This window comes from Aquila chrysaetos, chromosome 17 (genome assembly GCF_900496995.4).
Source record: "Aquila chrysaetos chrysaetos chromosome 17, bAquChr1.4, whole genome shotgun sequence".
In the NCBI taxonomy this organism is placed as follows: Eukaryota; Metazoa; Chordata; class Aves; order Accipitriformes; family Accipitridae; genus Aquila; species Aquila chrysaetos.
This window is the reverse complement of record NC_044020.1, coordinates 17,538,930-17,557,205: the sequence shown is the minus strand read 5'-3', so window position 1 is coordinate 17,557,205 and position 18,276 is coordinate 17,538,930. Positions and strand designations below refer to the sequence as shown.

The 18,276-nt window shown below is 40.9% G+C and overlaps 2 protein-coding genes and 1 long non-coding RNA gene across 3 annotated transcripts in view; 1 reads left to right on the top strand and 2 right to left on the bottom strand.

Moving 5' to 3' along the window:
* Positions 1-154, bottom strand: part of LOC115352729 (solute carrier organic anion transporter family member 1C1-like) — a 59,444-nt gene extending 59,290 nt beyond the window's left edge. The window contains exon 1 of the mRNA XM_030041333.1: positions 78-154. The gene's annotated coding sequence lies outside the window, so the exon portion shown is untranslated. The remainder of the gene's footprint in view (positions 1-77) is intronic.
* On the top strand, positions 12-15,925 carry LOC115352733. The gene is made up of 4 exons (XR_003927247.1): positions 12-122; positions 2,100-2,176; positions 3,281-3,466; positions 15,890-15,925. It is a non-coding gene; the product is annotated as an uncharacterized LOC115352733 (long non-coding RNA).
* A 993-nt stretch (positions 15,926-16,918) lies between these two features.
* The window catches only part of PDE3A (phosphodiesterase 3A), a 259,054-nt gene continuing 257,696 nt past the window's right edge, over positions 16,919-18,276 (bottom strand). Inside the window, exons 16-17 of the mRNA XM_041118210.1 lie at positions 17,362-17,461; positions 16,919-16,982 (exon numbers count right to left, since the gene is read on the bottom strand). Of these exons, the coding sequence (XP_040974144.1) occupies positions 16,919-16,982; positions 17,362-17,461 (164 nt within the window). The remainder of the gene's footprint in view (positions 16,983-17,361; positions 17,462-18,276) is intronic.

Sequence of the window (18,276 nt, the reverse complement as noted above, 5' to 3'; positions counted from 1 at the left end):
TTACCCATGAACCCAGCTAAAGGACATCCTCTCTGAAAGTCGACTCAACAAAGAGAGGAAGAAAAGCCAAATCTTACCTGGCAGCAGAAATCCCCAGAGATGGTGCCTACCGGTTTTCACAGGTAAGCTCCCTCTATTGCTTATGCATACCCATACATGCATGCATGGGTGCTGGTCCCTGCTTAGAAGTGGGAAAAAATTGGAGGGGAAAACCACTTCTTAGAAATTACCCTGTCTAGGGATGGTACATCTTATACTGGAGGTAGAAAAAGGAAAAAGCATAAGGGTGGGGGAACTTGTTTTGTTTCTTGTTTTGCCTGAGCACTTGATATTCATCTCCCCCCCATCCTCCTCCCCCACCTCCTCACTTTTTTCTTCCTTTCGCCGCTCCTATCAGCTCCAGGACAGTGGGCACATGGGCAAAGCAAAGACACTGGGTGCCCTAGCTGGAAATCCTGAAGAGCATCTAAACCCTCCAGGGGGTATTTTTCTTTGTAAGTTGCTGTAAGTTTGATGGGGCACGTGACAAAGCTTTGTGGAGAGGGAAAAAAAAATATCCTGATCTTCTTAATTGCTCATTCCCAGGAAATGAAAGACTTCAAGGGGGAATGAACCAGAGAAAAAAAAAGGGGGGGGAGGGGTGCTTGGGAGAAGATAGGATGTAGGGTGAACAGGTGATTCACAAATTTTTCCTATCCAGACCTGGGTCCTTCCTGGTATGCCCAGTATGCCCTGCTCCCCAAAAGCTGCAGGGCAAAGTCCCCATCAACATGATGTAAAACCAGAATGAGAAGACCCATTAGAAAAGAGGACAGAATTGCACAGGAGAGTCAGTCAAGTCCTTTGCCATAGTGAAAGGAAAAATTTGCAAACTTCATTCCCACCCTGTGTTTTTCCTGTCACAAGGTCATCACTACTGAAAGAACAACTTTGTGTAAACATGACTAGTTCCCAGAGGAGTTACTTAAGATGAGAGAGGCTATAAATCCTGTGTCTTCTGCTAACCTGTGAGCTTTAATTATACAAAGAAGGTGTTAAAACTATACTTTTTCCTTTCCCCTTTTTGCTCTTTCCCACCCTCTGCAGTAGGGAATGTTCCCATGGCAGCTAAAACCTCACTGACACTCAAAATGGTGCCGTGCCAAACACGACCCATTGGAACAGGCTTCTACTTTCCTAGATTTAATACAAATTAGTATCCGTTCCTTCATTATATCTCCATTTTGGATTCTTAATGTGGCTGGAATTTTATTACACTGCACATAATTCACATTTTGTACTTTAATGTGTCTTATATCCTTACTTGGCAGGTTTGGAAACTTGGAAATCTCTTTTCCCCGTTTCTAAGAGATATCAGGGTGCCTAATAGTCCACAGGAATTAGTGATTAGGAGAATTAGTGATTATGAGTTCTTTCAGCCTCTTTCAGAGAACAGCTTCTAGCCTGTTTCCTTCAATTTTTAGGAAAACTGAGTTTAAGCAATACAGGAGCTGTACTAGTTTTGCCTGACCTTTAATTTTTATTGCTGACCTTGTCTCCTTCAATGATTTCTGACACAGACTCCAGTTATTCTGCCACAGGTAGCCTTCACCACACTGTCCCTTAAAATACGTGATGCTCATGTTCACCACCATAAATTCTTTATATAAATCCCTTTCACATAATACTCCAAACCCCCATTATGCTACAAATCATATTGATGAACACCAGGACACAGTCCTCTACCCTTACAGAAAAATACCTAAAGAATGGGTTTATGTACTTTAAGATGAAGCAATGCTTTGAAGAACGAGGCCCACGAGATTTAGTGCAATCTTCTCATCTTTCCTGAATTTTTGGTTCATTGTAAAACCTCAGCATCAGTTTCCTATCACAGCTGGGCTTTCACTGGAATTTCTTTACAGAGCCTTCTCTGACTTCTTTATAAGTGTAGATAATATCTTAACTGGAACTTTATCAAAACCACCCTGGGGGAGGTATTTTCCATTATGGAAAGTTTTCTTACACCTTCCAGAAGAGCATAACCATTCCTTTATAAGCTAATTATAGCAGTTCCTCAGAAACAGTTGTATTTATGCCCTCTAACAATACTTTTCCAGATGCTCAGACTAAATGAATACAAGATCCTCACTAAAACTCAGTGAGTTCATCTGGCAGAGAAGAAAGTCTCATCCAGGTAGGAATTTATTAGTCTCCCAGGCCATGGATATCGCATGGAAAGGTGATGCAGTACATCACCTGCTACAATTTACTAACAAGAACCGAGACAGGGGAAACGGATCACTACCAATTCCAATACAGGACACGCCGCCTCTTGTGTGTCACTTTTCAGTGCCTCCCACAGCAGAGCACTTGCCAAGCACAATGACACAAAACTCATTGGAAGTTTGCTAGACAATCAATCACACAAGAAAGGTTTTGGTTTCCCACAGTCCTAAAAGAAATTGCTTACTCATATACACTTATTCTATAATTGAAACAAAGCCTTTAAAGCAGTTACAGGACAAAGAACCAGACTAAAGCTTGTTCCTCAAGGTCTGTTTCTATTTTCTTTGCATTCCTACTTTGTATTAGTTACAGGAAATTAGAAGCCAGACCACCTTCATTTCTAAAGCATAGGGTTAAATTAATTACATTTACAAAGCCTAGTCTAGCCGTAGTGAATAGCTGTGACAAGAGTAATCTTGACTCAGATGTATCAGTAACAACTAACAACACTAACAACACTAACAACACAGCAGGTTTGTGGGTCAGTCTTTAAACCATCCAACAACAACAGATCTCTGAGACGTAGCTCCAGGGAACCAGCTGCTTCTTCTTCAAGCACATTTCTTAAGCAAATGCTAACCTTGTAAAGTCTCAAAAGAACCCCCCCCAGTGGTCAGAAGCACGGAACTTTTTCCTTTGTTAAAGACATTTTTTTAAAATCGTATTCCAACAGACTTATTTAAAGCATAAGGGCTTGCTTGTAAAGATAAACTTTACACTGAAATCTGAATACACACATAACAGCTGCAAAGAAACATTTATTTTCATCTGATAGAAGGAAAATATTGACTTTTAAAAAAAGAAAACCAAAATGTATGAATGGGATTTTGATGTACCACATCACCTTAAAATCCAAACTTACCTGATTTCTATGGTCTGACAGAGAACACATTCCAAAGCTTTAATACTGTGTTGCAAAGCAAAGCTACGTAGAAACTCTCAGTAGAATGAGTCCTCAACTTCTCAGATTGACACTTGGCCAAATGCTCCTTTATTATTTTACTTATGCTAGCACATAAATATTCCAACCCTGAGCCGCTCTGCTGTGTCTGGAATGACTCACAGCGAAGGAGAGCCAGTCATGGCAGCAACTGCTTGTGGCCCAGAGTTCTCGCACTGCAATGATCTCCTAAATGCTCGGAGAGTTCAGCGCAGGAGCTAAGATGCAGCAGACACGACCGAGAGAGCTGGCTAAATAGTAAGTATTATTCACATTTGAAGGAGAGGAATTGAACTGTTCATGTTTGCTGAAGGTCATGCAGGAAGTTTGTGCAGAGCTCAGGAAAAAACTCAAACAGATCCAGATCTCTTGAATCCTTGTCCAGAGAGCAGGAAGCTCAAGGCATCACACCACTGTTGAGTCTGGAAATGCAGCTGCCAGAATAAAGGCAACTTAGAAAGCATGATGGCTTGGAAGGAGCTGTTTCTTTCAAAGAAACATCTCTGAATACTTAAATTTTAGTACAATTTAACTTTTGTAATTTATAAAAAAAATATTTCTGCTAGCTGTGATTCTTAGATAAATGTGTAGTTTGGAGTAAATGACAAGCAGATACACTGAAGACATTTACAGTTAACTAACAAAGCAATCCAGTTTCACTGCCTATATAATTTTAATTCCTTTAGCTATGCTACTCTATTGCTATGGATTCATTATTTCTTGACATTAATTTTCCTCTTCTTTTTGTTGCCAGTCCTACAAACATACTTGGTAAGAACATAAATGTGTAGAAAACCTACTGTCAGAACAAACCTTGCATAATAATTCCACATCAAAGAACCAATGACAAATAATACACTTCAGCTGTTTGTTAGAAGCACTCAGGGATTGCCGTGAAAATTTCAGGCTTGAGGATAGTACTTCCTTGCCCAACTAAGGACTTCCAGATCTAGCCTCAAAGAAGAGTTTTCTTATCAAAGAACAGCAAAAGCAATAGAAAACTGTTCTAATTATTTTTTTGGACCTGGATAACTCATTATTAGGATATCCACACATCCTTCTGAGAAGTCTCATTACCCTGAGGTGCTCATCAAATTATTCCTGACGTTCAGATTTTCAGCCCCTTTCATGAGCCTCAGGAAGAAGAATTTTCCAAAAGAGCAGTTGCAGTAAATGCACTTACTGTGCCTTGACCATAGAACAATACCACCTTTTCTATGTATGTTCTCCATGCTGGGTGCCTGAGGTAACGTACAGGAGCGTGCTCAGTGGCTGCAGGTTACCTCGAAAGCACTTGCAGAGGGGCTATAACAAGAAGAATGAATGAGAGATCCAGTGACAAGACACATCTCTTCAGGGCAGGAAGCATTTGTACCCACTGGAGCTTTGGGGAGAATTTTAATTTAGAAGAACGTAATAAGAGAAACTGGAATATGTCCAGACGCTAGGGATTAATACCTTTAATCTTAATAAAATCCCATAGCACTTTCTGTAATGCAGATAAGTTCTTTGAAGCAGGTTTAAACACAAAGGTTTTGGCTAGAAATGTGGAAAGAGAAGGTGTAAAGAATTTAACAGAAGAGTTTATTACACAGAAGGTGTTGAATTTGTAGAATATGATGCCTTTGGCAAGCACAGTAATAAACAATTGCCATGTGCAAAGGATTGTGAAGGGAAGTAATTTACCAGCAACAACAACAAAAGTCACTGTAAATGAAGCCATCATGCAGATCAAACAGGAACCGTCTGCTTTGTATTTCCTGCCTGCACACAAGCAGATGTTGCAGCAACCTTTTATCTGTATCAGACTTCCAAACTATGCCAGGTTATTTAGTGACTCTAACTAGCAGTCTGGATTGGGTGTGACACAAGCCGTCAAAACCTTAGGTAAAACTTTAAACTTGCACTTTTTCTCCCATGGCTCACAACTGAATGCAGTGTTAGCATCACCCCTTGACTGTGAAGCTGTTCAACAAAGTAGCTGGCTTTGACAGTTTCCATCTCAGCACGCCAGATTTTTGGGATCCCAGTGTGGAGTGGTTCAAAATCTCCCTCGGATTGTGTGAGATGGCTACCCCAGAGCTACAGACCCCATCAGTCAGGGTAGCACCTGGAAGTCACGCATCTGACCGTCAAAGTCGTTTGCTGTTCTACCCCTACGTGTATCGCTGAGGATATCCAGGGAGTCCATGGTGGCATGAGGGTTAATGTCGATTTCCACAGCATTTTGGTGAGATAATTGAAGAAACATTAAAGAAAGCATTGCTAAACAGAGCACCAAGAGTTCTCTGAGATTTCTATTTTTAGTGAAACACTTTAAGTGGTTTTAGCCAAGTGGATTTGCCTGGGCAATTGAGAGTAATTTGAACACCTGGAAAACGCAACATTTAATTGAGCTGCTACTGACTGTGCGTCATGGCCTCCTTTATGTTTTACCAAAAGCCCAGGAGAGGCATGCTCATGTGTGGTCTCATTAGTAGATTGACTGCTTCTGCCCTGTGTTTTATTGCTCATCTCTTCCCATGGGAACCTCTCGCTGTTTGAAGAGTTCCAAAGGGAGTTTGGTGATTTTCAAAGGCAAGTGCATTCTCTACCTTGCTAGCCCCTACTCTTTGTGACGAGCAGTATTGAAGGGAAAGAGTTTTTCTTTGCTACTCCAGTTGTATGCTTCTCTGTGGGCAGCTGTGAATCTCTGGATCAAATAATTCCATGCTATGGAGTTACTAAGTGTTTGGGACAGACCAGCTGCAGGCTTATAAGCAGTTCCCTTAGAATAGGTATAACCATATTTTACTTTTGTACTGGCAATGATCCCAACTAATTCCTTCCTAATAACTGCCTGGTGCAAATTTCCTTACATTTTTGCCATTCAGATTTAAGCTAGATGACAAATAAACCGGTAGGACTTGAAAACTGACAGCCAGATATGCAGCTGATGCTTTTCCGTATTTTGAAATCTGTTAATTTTTAAGTTATAGGGAAAGAGGCTTTGAATACATAGTTGATCCAGATAATTTGTATGCAGACATTTCAAATGAGTTGGCTGAAGAGCTCTCCAGATCTTTGATGAAAGTAGGCAATAAAACTTAAAAAATGGGGAAAATACTTGCCAGCTGTAAGCTGTAACTTTTTTGAAATTATAAACACTAAGCAAAGAAAGTAGCTAGATGTCAATTCTAGCCCACATAATGGACTAGCAAAATCTTTCACTGAAGAATGACAGTATACTTACCAACATAATTGCAAGAAAATTGATTTCACTTACTGATGTCCCACTTTAACAGATTACTTCTGTGATTAATAAGGAAACACTGTTAAGGTAACACATTTCATTCTCTCTGGAAGCATTAGTTACTCTGCATTACTATGGCTGAATAGTACCATGTAATATAGACCACATACAATCAGGATGGTCCATACTAATTGGATTGAAAAGTACACAGATGACAGATGTTGAAATATTGGCCACCATTAAAGAAGGATGTTTATAATGAGGCCTTCCACAGATTGGTTGAGTCACACAGCATTTAACATGGGATTTATTGGTGATCCGAAATAAAATGCAGAATTCTGCTGGTAAAAGTTGCAGGTAATCGGATACCAATAAACCTAAGTATGGGTCACTAACACGTACCGAGCAGGGCTGGCAGATGAAAAAGTAATTCAGTATATACCAGCTTTACTGGATTTGAATGAGAGTTTGAAGAGGCTACAGGTCATTTGCAGTCTGGTGCTTAAACTGAAAGCTGGGCACTGAAAGCAAATTTCTTCAATAAAGGAAAAAGAAACACAGCAAACAGGATACCACAGAATTATATTTATGTTGTACATTTGTCTTCACATTGCAACATCCACATTGTTCATTTTGTGACAAGTATTTCTAATAATTTTGAATACATATTTACTGTATAATACATTTTACCAAGAGGCACTTCCAGTAATTCTGGCAAAAAGGAGCTTCATTATAGTGTCTAACTTACAAAACAGTAAAAATAAATAATGTTTATCTAAAAGATTTTTTCCTGTACAGAATCTATTTTGTACAAAACATTTATCAGCCATTAACTAAATCACTTAACAAATACTTGTGAAGAGAATATATTAAGTATTGCTACGTGTATCGAGTGCAAGATACTAGTGAAAGGAAAAGAAATATTCTGTTTATGAAAATCACCTAAAAATACAAGGCCTTGTTCCTGAAGTGTTTAGAAAGGAGAAGCTTGGTTACAACAATATTGACAATATATAAATATAAATTAACGTATGTAGTACTTAGTGAAAAGAACACTGTGTTAAAAACTGGTGTGTACAAATCCTAAACAAGATGGCACTTCTGCATTGCCACTTTGGCTGGCAGTTATTTTTTAAAATATTGCTTCAAAAGAATTATAAAGGTACATAAACCCCTTTTGAAATAGAGCCATATAAAATTACATTCCCCCCTCTCCTCACCTTTTGAAGTGAAAAAAATCAAGGGGGGGATTAATTTTGAAGTATGTGGGTGATTTGCGGAAACTTGCTACTAGAGCTGAGTCTGAATGAGCATCATAAAATAATTGTGTCTGAGGCACAGTGCCCCGAGGTCCCAGGCCAGGAGTCAAACCTCATAGGACGGGATGTAAAACGATCAAATTTCTCAGTGTTTTCTGAAGTAAAAAACCTTTGGTTGGCCTTTTGTGAATTTGAAAATACAAAATTTGTATCATTTGGCCCCAAAATCTGGTGGAGGGGTCGAGTGCACCAATTATATTGACGCACCCAAAATTTTTACTCAGAAAGGGTTTTGACCTTGCTGGATTAATTTCTTGATTACTTTCACCAAAATGGGATTTTAAATTTTTTTTTAAAATCATATCTTGTATGTGATATACATACTCACATATTGTTACCCAGATGGCCAAACTGTATTGGAAAACAATTATTTTTGAAAGGTACTACTCCCACAACTGGAGGCAAAGATTACAAAATGTGTTTCTGTTGGAAAATGTCCTAGATATTCTTCTATCAAAAGCACTAAAAAGAAAAAAACTGCCACCCGTCAGTGAAAATGTTAATCTGTTAAACAAACATAACCTACAGTATGAATCACGTATTTTTAAAAAGTGAACTTAAATTACTTTCCATCATGCAAACATCTTATATTGATTACTCAAGAAAAGAAGACTTAACTTTAGAAAAGTAATGACCAAATGTATGCCGACATGGTTGAAATATTAAAAATATCATCAACACCACATAACTGTTAACGCTGTCTTTGATCTTTTAGGATACCATCTGCAGTACTGTACTAAGATTTACGAACATCTAAAAATGAAAATTTTGCATTCAAATACAGATTTTCATCTTGTGTCAGAATCAGGCAGGAATTTTGAATAGGAAAGATAGCTTTAACAGATGACGGGCTTTCTACCTAAAGTACTATGTACACACATGGCAAACCCCTAACTGTTTTCTCTCTGATCAGATTAAAGACTTTTTTTTTCCTTTTTATGAAAGCACGGGGGCAAAATGACTAGGCTCCGGGGGAAAAAACAATAACAACAAACTCCCCAAAACTCAACCACCTTTAAATAAATACTTAAAAGCAAAGAGCAATTGCTAATTCACGTTAATTGTTTGTAAGTGTTCACTGTGGTAAAGGAAGACGGCGTTGAAAACCAGAGCATCTAAGCCCACTGCCTTGGGGCTATCGCTGTGAGCAAACCACGGCGAGGTGGGTACAGAGTTGGATTACATTAAGGTATTTCTCCATCTGCTTTGACAACAGCCCTCTAAAATTCGGCATTTGTTCTTTACCTCCCCCAGTTCCTCCCCCCGTGCCGTGCCGTGCTGCCAGGGACCCCGCGGCATTTGCAGGCCACGGGTGCCAGCGCGGCTCCCTCTGCCAGCCCAAGGGAAAGCAAGCGAACACACGCCCGCCTCGCCGGGGCCACAGCACGCGCCGTGTGTTGCTTATTTGATCTGGTTTCTATGGTTTTTGAATCAGGACAAGACAATTCAATCGTAAAGGGATACACGGTCCACAGCTATGGCAAAGTCCTTTATACCTGCTCTTATGCTTCCACACAGACAGAAAACAGAAATATTTGAGTTTCCCCATCTAACTCACTGCTGGGATACACCGCTTCCCACACCTGCAGATTCCAGTGGTGCTCCTTGGTGCACCCAGATCCCGTATGCCATCCACAGCAGAACAAGCTTCATCTCATGTCCCGTTTCCACACCTCGAGCGTACTGCAAGCACGGCTTTGGAAGTAAGAAACAACTGGCATGGACTAGCCACCTGAAAAGGTCAACTGAAATAAATATTATCTTTTTTTTTCTTCCTCTAGCACCAAGCAAAGTATTCTTTAATGAGGGAGAATTAAACTACTTCAGTCAAAAATTCTTCTCGGTTCACTATATCCTTCAGCTCGACAGACCACAGCCAAGGCCAGTTGGTCTCACCTGAACTGATCACCTTCCAGAAGGAATAGTTTTACATGTGCAAGCCCTCGGGGAAATTTTTGCATATACCTCAAGTGACGTTGGCAAGCTTTCAAACTGCACGATGCTTAATATTGTTTCAGTTTTATCAAAGAAATATTGTTAACTAGCTTGAGCTTTTGCCCCCTTTTGTCATTGTGAAAATAAGACTCTCCAGAAGTACACCCGCATTCTTCTGCCCGCAGGCTCCTGAGGAGCTTGTATTGTCCTAAGAATTCAGGCAGGTGCTCATGTGGGCGACATCTGCATCCTACCAAGGAGGCGTGATGTATTTTTTCATCAAGAGAACACCTGCCTGCCAGGAAAATCCCACTAATGGCCTCTAAATAAATCATAATTAGGATGTAAATGGAGGATAACTCTCGCACTGCTCCCTCCAACACTGGGATTCAATAACTACCACAGCAGGGGCTAAAACACTGCTTTGATTTACCTCCAAAGGAATGTTGTTTTGCTAAATGAAAGTGATGAAATTCAAAGAAAGATTTATCACACTAAGTTGCTCTCAAAAGTAGTGGTGCTATTTTGCTCTAATTCAAAGTTTGCCTCCAATAATCAGTATTTTTTGCTAGCTCTTCCAATGATTGCTTAAGACAGCTGTCACCTAATTTCAATTATTCCCCTATCTGTTAAAAACCACTTAACATTCATTTTCTTCAGGAGGCCTGGACATTCTTATTTGTTGACTCACCTAAAAATATGGGAAATAAAAAAAAAAAAAAAAGATTCCCCCACCCTAGCTAATGGGAACAATTATCTTCTCTTTAATGCTGCCACCATTTTTGACTAATGCTGCAACATCAAACAGCAATTAAAACACCAGGAACTCCATGGTTACTTCATTCCAGTGGGATTACGTTTGATTTTGAAAGAAAGGGAAAATTAAGTGTGTTGCATAAAGTCTGTTTCATACTGGACTACAATTTCCTCTTCTCTTTCCTGTGAATTGCCAGTTTGATTTTCTCCCTGCATGTCTACAACCCCATCAACTCCCGGACTTATTACACCAGTGCTGGGCTGCCAGCTGAGGAATACCCAAGTTCTCAGGCTGAACGTCCAGACCTGAGACTGGAAAGAGCAAGCAGCCCTCCGTGCCTGCCTCCCAGCTGCGGTGCCTGCAGCAGACCTGGGAGAGTCACGTTCTCTGCGCTGTGCACGTGCCTCGATCTATTCTTCCACCCATGAGGCTGTGGGATGCTCAAGAAATTCTCATACTCATCCTTAAATTGAAACCTTTCTTCCTTAAAACACATAGTGCTGGAACATCTCAACCATAACAGCTCTTGCAAAAGTAATAGCAAATATTATATGGTTTTATGAATTACAGGTTTTCCAACAGTCAAAAGCCTCTTCCTTCAGAGAAAGAAAAGCCACAGACTGTCATTGCTGCCCTCCCAGCCTATTGAACACTGTCAGATGGCTCAGCTCTAGAATGAACCACAGCACATCCATGTTGCCTCTCCCACACTTGAATCTGCTGGTGCATCTCCTTGGGGTGTTTGCCGGCCAAGCGCCTGGTGCTTTTTCTGCATCGCAGCCCGGCGTGCAGCTGGGTTTGCTGGGCTGCCCAGGCTCACACTGACTGGCACATCTGGCTGTGCCTGTGGAAAGTCAGCGAGAGGGTGGACTCACACCTGCAACCACCTTCATCGACAGCAAAGCCCTCACCATCACCAGCACAGGACCACACCACACAGACCAAGCAGGATGTGCCTGATAATTAATGAGACTTCATTAACACCTGGGACCAACCACAAACCTTTTGCTGCATTATACTTATGGCAAAATTTTCAGAAGTGCCTAAGGTTCTTTGAAAACTGACAAAATTCTCTAAGATCCCAAGTCCCACTAAAAGCTGGTGGGCCTCAGGCTGCCGAGTACCCGAAGCGACAGCTACCCCACACCTACTCAGCTCACAGCTCAGCAGCATGGGCATGGCACTGGGTGCGAATGCGCCCAGACTGGGCCGCAGGCTGGGCAGTCCTCACGGGCTGCACCACTGACTGATGCTCAGTTTGGCAAGATCCTTGGCTTCTCCACACTGCGTTCTACTTTCCGGGGCATTTATGAAGCAAGAAAAAGACAGGGCTGGAATTTCAGAAAAATTCTTGTACCTAAAAAGCAGACAAAAATTTAGGAGAACTTCCTAAAGAAAACAAATGAACTTAAAATCCAGCACGGAAAGCATAAAGAGGGAGTTGGGTACAGAATTTGCTTAGATGCCAAATGGTACTTTTAGAAGCATCTATCTGAACCTTTACAGACTTAACTTCCTTCCAAATTCAGACCATCACGATCTTAAGAACTTCTAACAGTAGTACACTAAGGGTAAAAGTCCCAAATGCATGCACTCAAAAGGTCCTGAGCAATCACAGTCTTGGATTTTAACTTGATGATGATGCAGAGAGACGTTCACACATGATGTCAGGGTAAAAACTGATGAACAACTATCCCTGCATTGTTAACAAATGCAAATTACATCTGCCCTGGGAGCCTTTTACTGCCAGAATGTGACCATCATTTGCTAGGAGAGCCAGCACCCTGCACAAGGTCACAGGGGAGGCCATGGGTGACACACAGCGATTTCCCCAGCTTTCTGTAAAAAATTTCACTCCCAGAGGAAGGGAGTTCAAAATATTGCCAAGAGCACAGTAGAATCCCTTTTTCCTAGTAGATTCTTGCAACTTCTGATGCATGGCTTGCAGCATTGCATCAAACACCATCCTTCTACTGGAGGAGGCATATGATTTTCAGAGATGAGTGTCAACATGCTCTGTACATTAGCTCAAAACAAATCAAGAAACGCCAGGTTCCCTCAAGAATTAGAGCATAAATAGTAAATTATGGCCCTTTGAACATGGTGGAAATTATTACTTCTAGACACAGGTATTTTGGGATTTTTGGAAACGAAAGTCTCAGACTCCTCCTAAAAGAAAAGGCAATAAAATAAATAGTTTGGGGCTTTCACACTTTCTACTCCCATGTGTTCCTTCTGCAACACGAGCATAAAGACAAAAGTTATATTCCACAATGAACAGCATGTGACTATCAAGCAAACTGGGAATATGGGGACAAAAGGGTTTATATGTGATGGGCAGAGTGCTTTTCTCACTGCACTGGGGGCTGCAAGCACTGCAAAAAGCCCCTTATTTAAGGGAACAGCAAACTTCTCTTAGACTAGAAGGGAGCAGGATCAGTCACCAGGTGACATTACAGTGGAGAAACCAAAATATCCAATTGGAAAAAACAGACCAATCTTTCTCTTCCTGTTTTTAAAGAACTGGAAACTAAAATACGTAAATTTTTTGTTACTGCAAAACACTGTTTAAATGGGGCTTGCCTTCCCTAGTATCTAACAGTTTGCATACTGTATATACCAGAAACCCAAATCAACACTGTAAACATCCCACTTGAAATCTGAGCACTTTGCTGACAGAATACAATTATTTTTCTTCCCCCCTCCCAAAATATTGCATAGGCTGTGGTTTATTTGGGGTTTGCAACACAAAATGACTGCACAAAGCGGAAAACTGTCAAGGTCTAGCCTCCAAAAGGTTGCTGCAACTGCAGGTCAAAAGCTTGGCCTCCTTCGGACTAGAAACTATTACAGCCCCCCTAAAATATTACCTGCTTCATTATCTAGTAAAAACCCCAAAGCAAAACAATGGTATTCACATTTGATACAAAATCTCTCTGGTATTTTCTTTTGTATTAAATTTAAGCCAATCTGGGAAATTTCCTGATCAATGCCTGCCAGAAATGCTCTGCAAACACTGAAAATCAGATTCATAAGGAGTGGACACCTGCAGAAATTGGATTCTATTAGTAACTATTTGGAGTGCAAAAATAAGTCACCTCTTACCAAGTTAACCACTCCCAGCTACTTTAGCTTCTTCACTGGTATTCCTTCCAGTTTGGATAAAATCAATGATCATTCTGATTTTAAGCCTGTCAGCAATTCCTTCACTGCAAAAGACCTGAGTTAATCAAATTGTACCCACAAACAGGCTTGTGTAGCAATGCAGTAACAATTTGTGACAGCTGCTTTGGCAATACAGAAAGAAATCTTAACAGATTAGAAGCTGACAAAGATTTTACCTAATGGCAACCAAAAATGATGATTAGGAAAAATAGAGTAATTCCATTTCAGCACATTTTTAGGATAATTTTTCTTAGTTCAACCCTGTGTATGCCTGCTTAGAGGAGTATGTGGAAGTCCACTTGCGGGATTTCACCTCATTCTTGAATGCCTCTATGTAATTTTACCAACTGGGTACCCACTAATGCTTTCTGCAATAACTTCTTTTTTTCTTCTTTTAGCAAAGGCAATATAAAAATCAATATAAAAAAATCCAGTCCCAGTGATCATGCACTGAAAATGGAGAAAAAAGTGCTTGGAGATGTGACATTTTAAAGCATCTCTGTAAGTTTAATTTTTAAAGGACAGAATGAGGCATATCAAATTCTTCTCATACTATAAGGTATGCATATCAATTGTACAAGAAAACCCCAAATAAAATGATTAATCAAAGTAACTGAAGAGGTGTGAAAAGAGTGCAAGATGGAATTGGTGGAGACTTGCTGAGATCTCAGAGACATCTTTTTTTCTATTGAATGAATTCTGCTATATCCTTTCCCTTTAAAATAATAGTGCAATTTGGATCTTCGCTTTTCTGATTTCATTAAAAAACACTTAATAAATATTTCTTCTGCTAAGAGCATTCAGAGCCATGCTCTAGAGTCACTCTGTCAAAACACAAATGCCTTCTCTACTGGTGAGAGTAGGATGGGACGATATCAGGCAAATGCAACCTGTAAGAAACCAAAATCCTGTTTTCCAGCAAAAGCACACTCTAACAGAAATGCAAAGCAAAAAGAAACTCTTTAGTGGTAACACACATGCTGATTGGCTTTGATAGAGAATGTTTTCCAACATTTTTGGGGATGTATCAATAGGATCATGAAATGTGGTGAATGCGTAAGGATAGCAGAAAGTGATGGATGCAATGTCAGAAATTTAATATAGAAAGGACTTCTCCTACAAACTCTTCCTTTCACAAGCATTCTTACTTACACAAGCAATCCTCTTCTTGGCAAGGGGCTGCAGGATCAAAATATAAAAAGCATACATAGTCAAATGATTTTTGAGAGAAACTGAACTTTATATATATATATTCTTTTTTTGGGGGAACAAAACTCTAAATTTTGTTGTATTGGTTGGTGCTGCCAGTCCCAAAGAGCATTAATATTTTAAAGCCTTGATCCTGTAGACCACTGGCTTCCCAGAAGGGTCTATACAAATTACTCAAGACTTTATTTGTTGGGTTTGGAAATGGCTACACTGTATAAAAATGTTTTTGTATTTATTTTTTAAAAAATTAGCTTTACAAAAAGACTTTTCCCTTTTTTTCTTTTTCTTTTTTTCTTAAAGATATCATTATCTACAGGAACCCATAAAAATTTTTCCATATTTACATCTAGATAGCTAATCATTGACAAATATAATATTGTGAAATAAAATATTGAAAGTGAATATCCAACCTTTTAAATAGACATTTGGCTCACAGCATAAACAACAGAGAAAACAAATAAACAGAACAAAAAAAAAAAGATCTGCTCTTCTTACAGGCCCGATCTTTTCCTTTCTCTTAAAACAAAAAAAAAAGAAAAAAGAAAAAAGAAAAGAAGTATATTGGTGGTATCAAACGCTGCTTCTAAGCAGAATGCCAGCAACAAACTGCTCCCATCCAGCACGTCACACTGAAAAGCCAAGTTCTCTGAAGCTCATGTGAGTGGTTGCTGAGACATACGAGTGTCCGGCCGAGGCAGGACCGGCACCTGTCCCCCGCGCTGCTCCTAACGCATCGTTTGCCTCTTATTCTGAGGAAGGGTATGGCCCCCGCGCTCCCCTTCTTTTGCTCTCAAGAGACGTAGTTTAGCTTCGTTCTTAAATGGTATATTTGGCCGCTGACGCACGGAGGCACGAGGTCAGGGTAGGAAGATGACAGCGTGTCTCTGGTTTCCGAGCGCACGCACGCGTCTGCTCTCCGGTCTCTCCTGCCCAAACACCCACCCTGCCGCGCACAGCCATCACCCGCTCCGAAGCACACAGAGGGCCGGGTCCTCTCACGGGGAACAGACCAGCGTGCCACACGGTCCCTTGTAACCCCCTTTGGAAAATAAATTTCCCGGCAGATCCCTTTCGCCAGCAGTCCGGGAAGTGCCGCAGAGGAGGAGGAGGAGGAGGAGGAGGAGGAGGAGGAGGAGGCGGAGGAGCCCGCACAGCCGGATGGGGCCAGGCCAGCAGCCCGGGCCACCGCGGCCCCTGCTGAAAGGCTGCTTGCTGCAGCCGGAGTGCAAACTGGGACTTGGAGGGCTACGGGGAACGCACAGCTCCTCAAAATGGTCTCCGGTTCCCTTGTGGGCACAAATGCTCTAAAATTCAGGCCTTCTGTTTGTTGTCGCGTATTGGGACATGTGCTACAGCTAGTGTAATAAGAACTCAAACTATGCTATATTACATTACATCCACTCACACTCGCAAACACCCCCTCACGCACACGTATCTGTTGGCAGGATATATCAGCATTCATATAAAGCTCTGGAACTTTTATCCCTTGGCATTAAGAGCAAAAGCTTCTTAACTGGTACCTTACTGTTAACTGCAAATGTGCTTTAGAAGCAGCATTTCCTTAGATAACTTTCTTCTGTAAATATCACAGTGACCATAATATACCATTAAATGTATTTTGCTGAAGTGTGCAGCCAATAACCCTGGCTATATATATATATATTTATATAATTCCACCCACCCCCAAATCTCTTTAAAGAAAGTCTGTAAAAGCCGGTGTCGCAGTGTGAAAGCTTCCTTGAGCATAGGAGTTTAAACAATGTACCTCACCATAAAAAGGAAAAAGAAACAAATTAAACAGCTGTAGGCGCATTATCCCATACTTCTACAGTGTTGTGTCTAAATGCTGTGCTGGCTTGAGAAAGAGTCTGTGCACGAGTCAATCTGTCTTAAAATACTGCTGTAAATATTGTCATTGGTTTGGTTCTACATTTGTGTTCTCCTCTTCATCCCTCTTGGGCTTCCCTTTCTCCTCCTCCTCTTCCCTGATGGCCTGGATTTGTTCTGAAGATTGGTGCAGCGTGGATTGCTCCACGCCTTGCTTCTCTGTCCCAGCTAACCTCTCCTCATCCTCAATTACTTTCTTCCACATTTTATGGTTCTGAAGCAGGTGCTGAGTGATCTGACAGTAGATTTTCCTCCTCTTGAACTTCTTTCCTGTAAAATACCATGTGACATTAACGTACTGTGTTCTGTGAGAGAAGAAGGAAAAGGGACTGAAGGTGTAGGAAGCAGACAGGGTGCACTAGGACATATAGGAATTGCACCAACAGATTTTTAAAAACACAAACTTAAACAGTCTTAAAATTCAGAAAGCTATGCCTCTCCAGATCTCTGGGAAAGCAAACTGGTTTCCTGCACAGTTTGAGCCCCAGCTTCATCCCATCACAGGTTGCATGCTGTCCTTGACTATGCAGCTCACAGAGACATCTAGTGCTTGAATGATTACGCATAAAGGATGTTGCTGAGCTGTTTCTGCTCACTTTTGTATATCAAGTACTTAAAGACTCTGATCAACCTACTCCATAACACATACACATTAAATTCTGTGCCCCCACCCACAATGGATCCTTGCTGACTGCCTTCGGGAGAAAGATCCTGATTTTGTTTTCTCCACATTTTACCTTTGATCTGAGCTGTAGAAGGATAATGAATAAGCAAGCATTAGTAATTAAAGGAGGGAACCCACTCCTATGTGCCCTTTTCAAAGTCAGGGATTTATCACTCCACCATTGCAGTACAGACGACCTTAAAGCCTTTGCACAACATGGCTTCGGCAACGGAGTCTGACCACTGAAGATGTAGTCTTACAGCTGAATACTATCAGGGAGCTCGCTTGTCTTTGTTTTTGAAGCATCAGTCCATTGCTGTTAACCTATAAAATGTTTTTGCCACTGGTAGCTCTCATGGCTCTTGACACAGCTGCACTACAAGTGTTTTGCTGTCTGAAGTGTGTTTTTTTCTTTGTCAATACAGTCTGTCCAACACAGATTGTTAACTCCTTAACAGTACAAAGCTTGAAAATTTTCCCTGGTTGTTAACAGTGGCAACGGCCATCACAGAACTGAAATAATAACCCCTCCAAAGACAACTGCCCATTTCTTTTTTAAAGAAGGTGACGTAGAAGAATGTTTTGTACCAAATAAATTTGTGTGGATTAGTATTTGCAGGTTGCCTGAAGTATGTCTGTGTCAGGATCCAAAACGTTTAGCCCTTGAAGCTTTTGAACTGGAAACAAAGAGCTTTTCACTGAGCACAGACCAAATCCAACTCAATCCTTCATTAGAAAGCCCTTGGTTCCCTGTAGGAAACCTTCAGGTTCAGCACTAATAGGAAGCCCCTACCCTGCCAATGCCGCAGCAGGACATTCTCTCCTGGGTTTCCCGGGTGACCCTGCATCTTGCTGCTCTCTGCAGACACCAGCGAGCACTTGCTGTGGTGTTAAAATCTG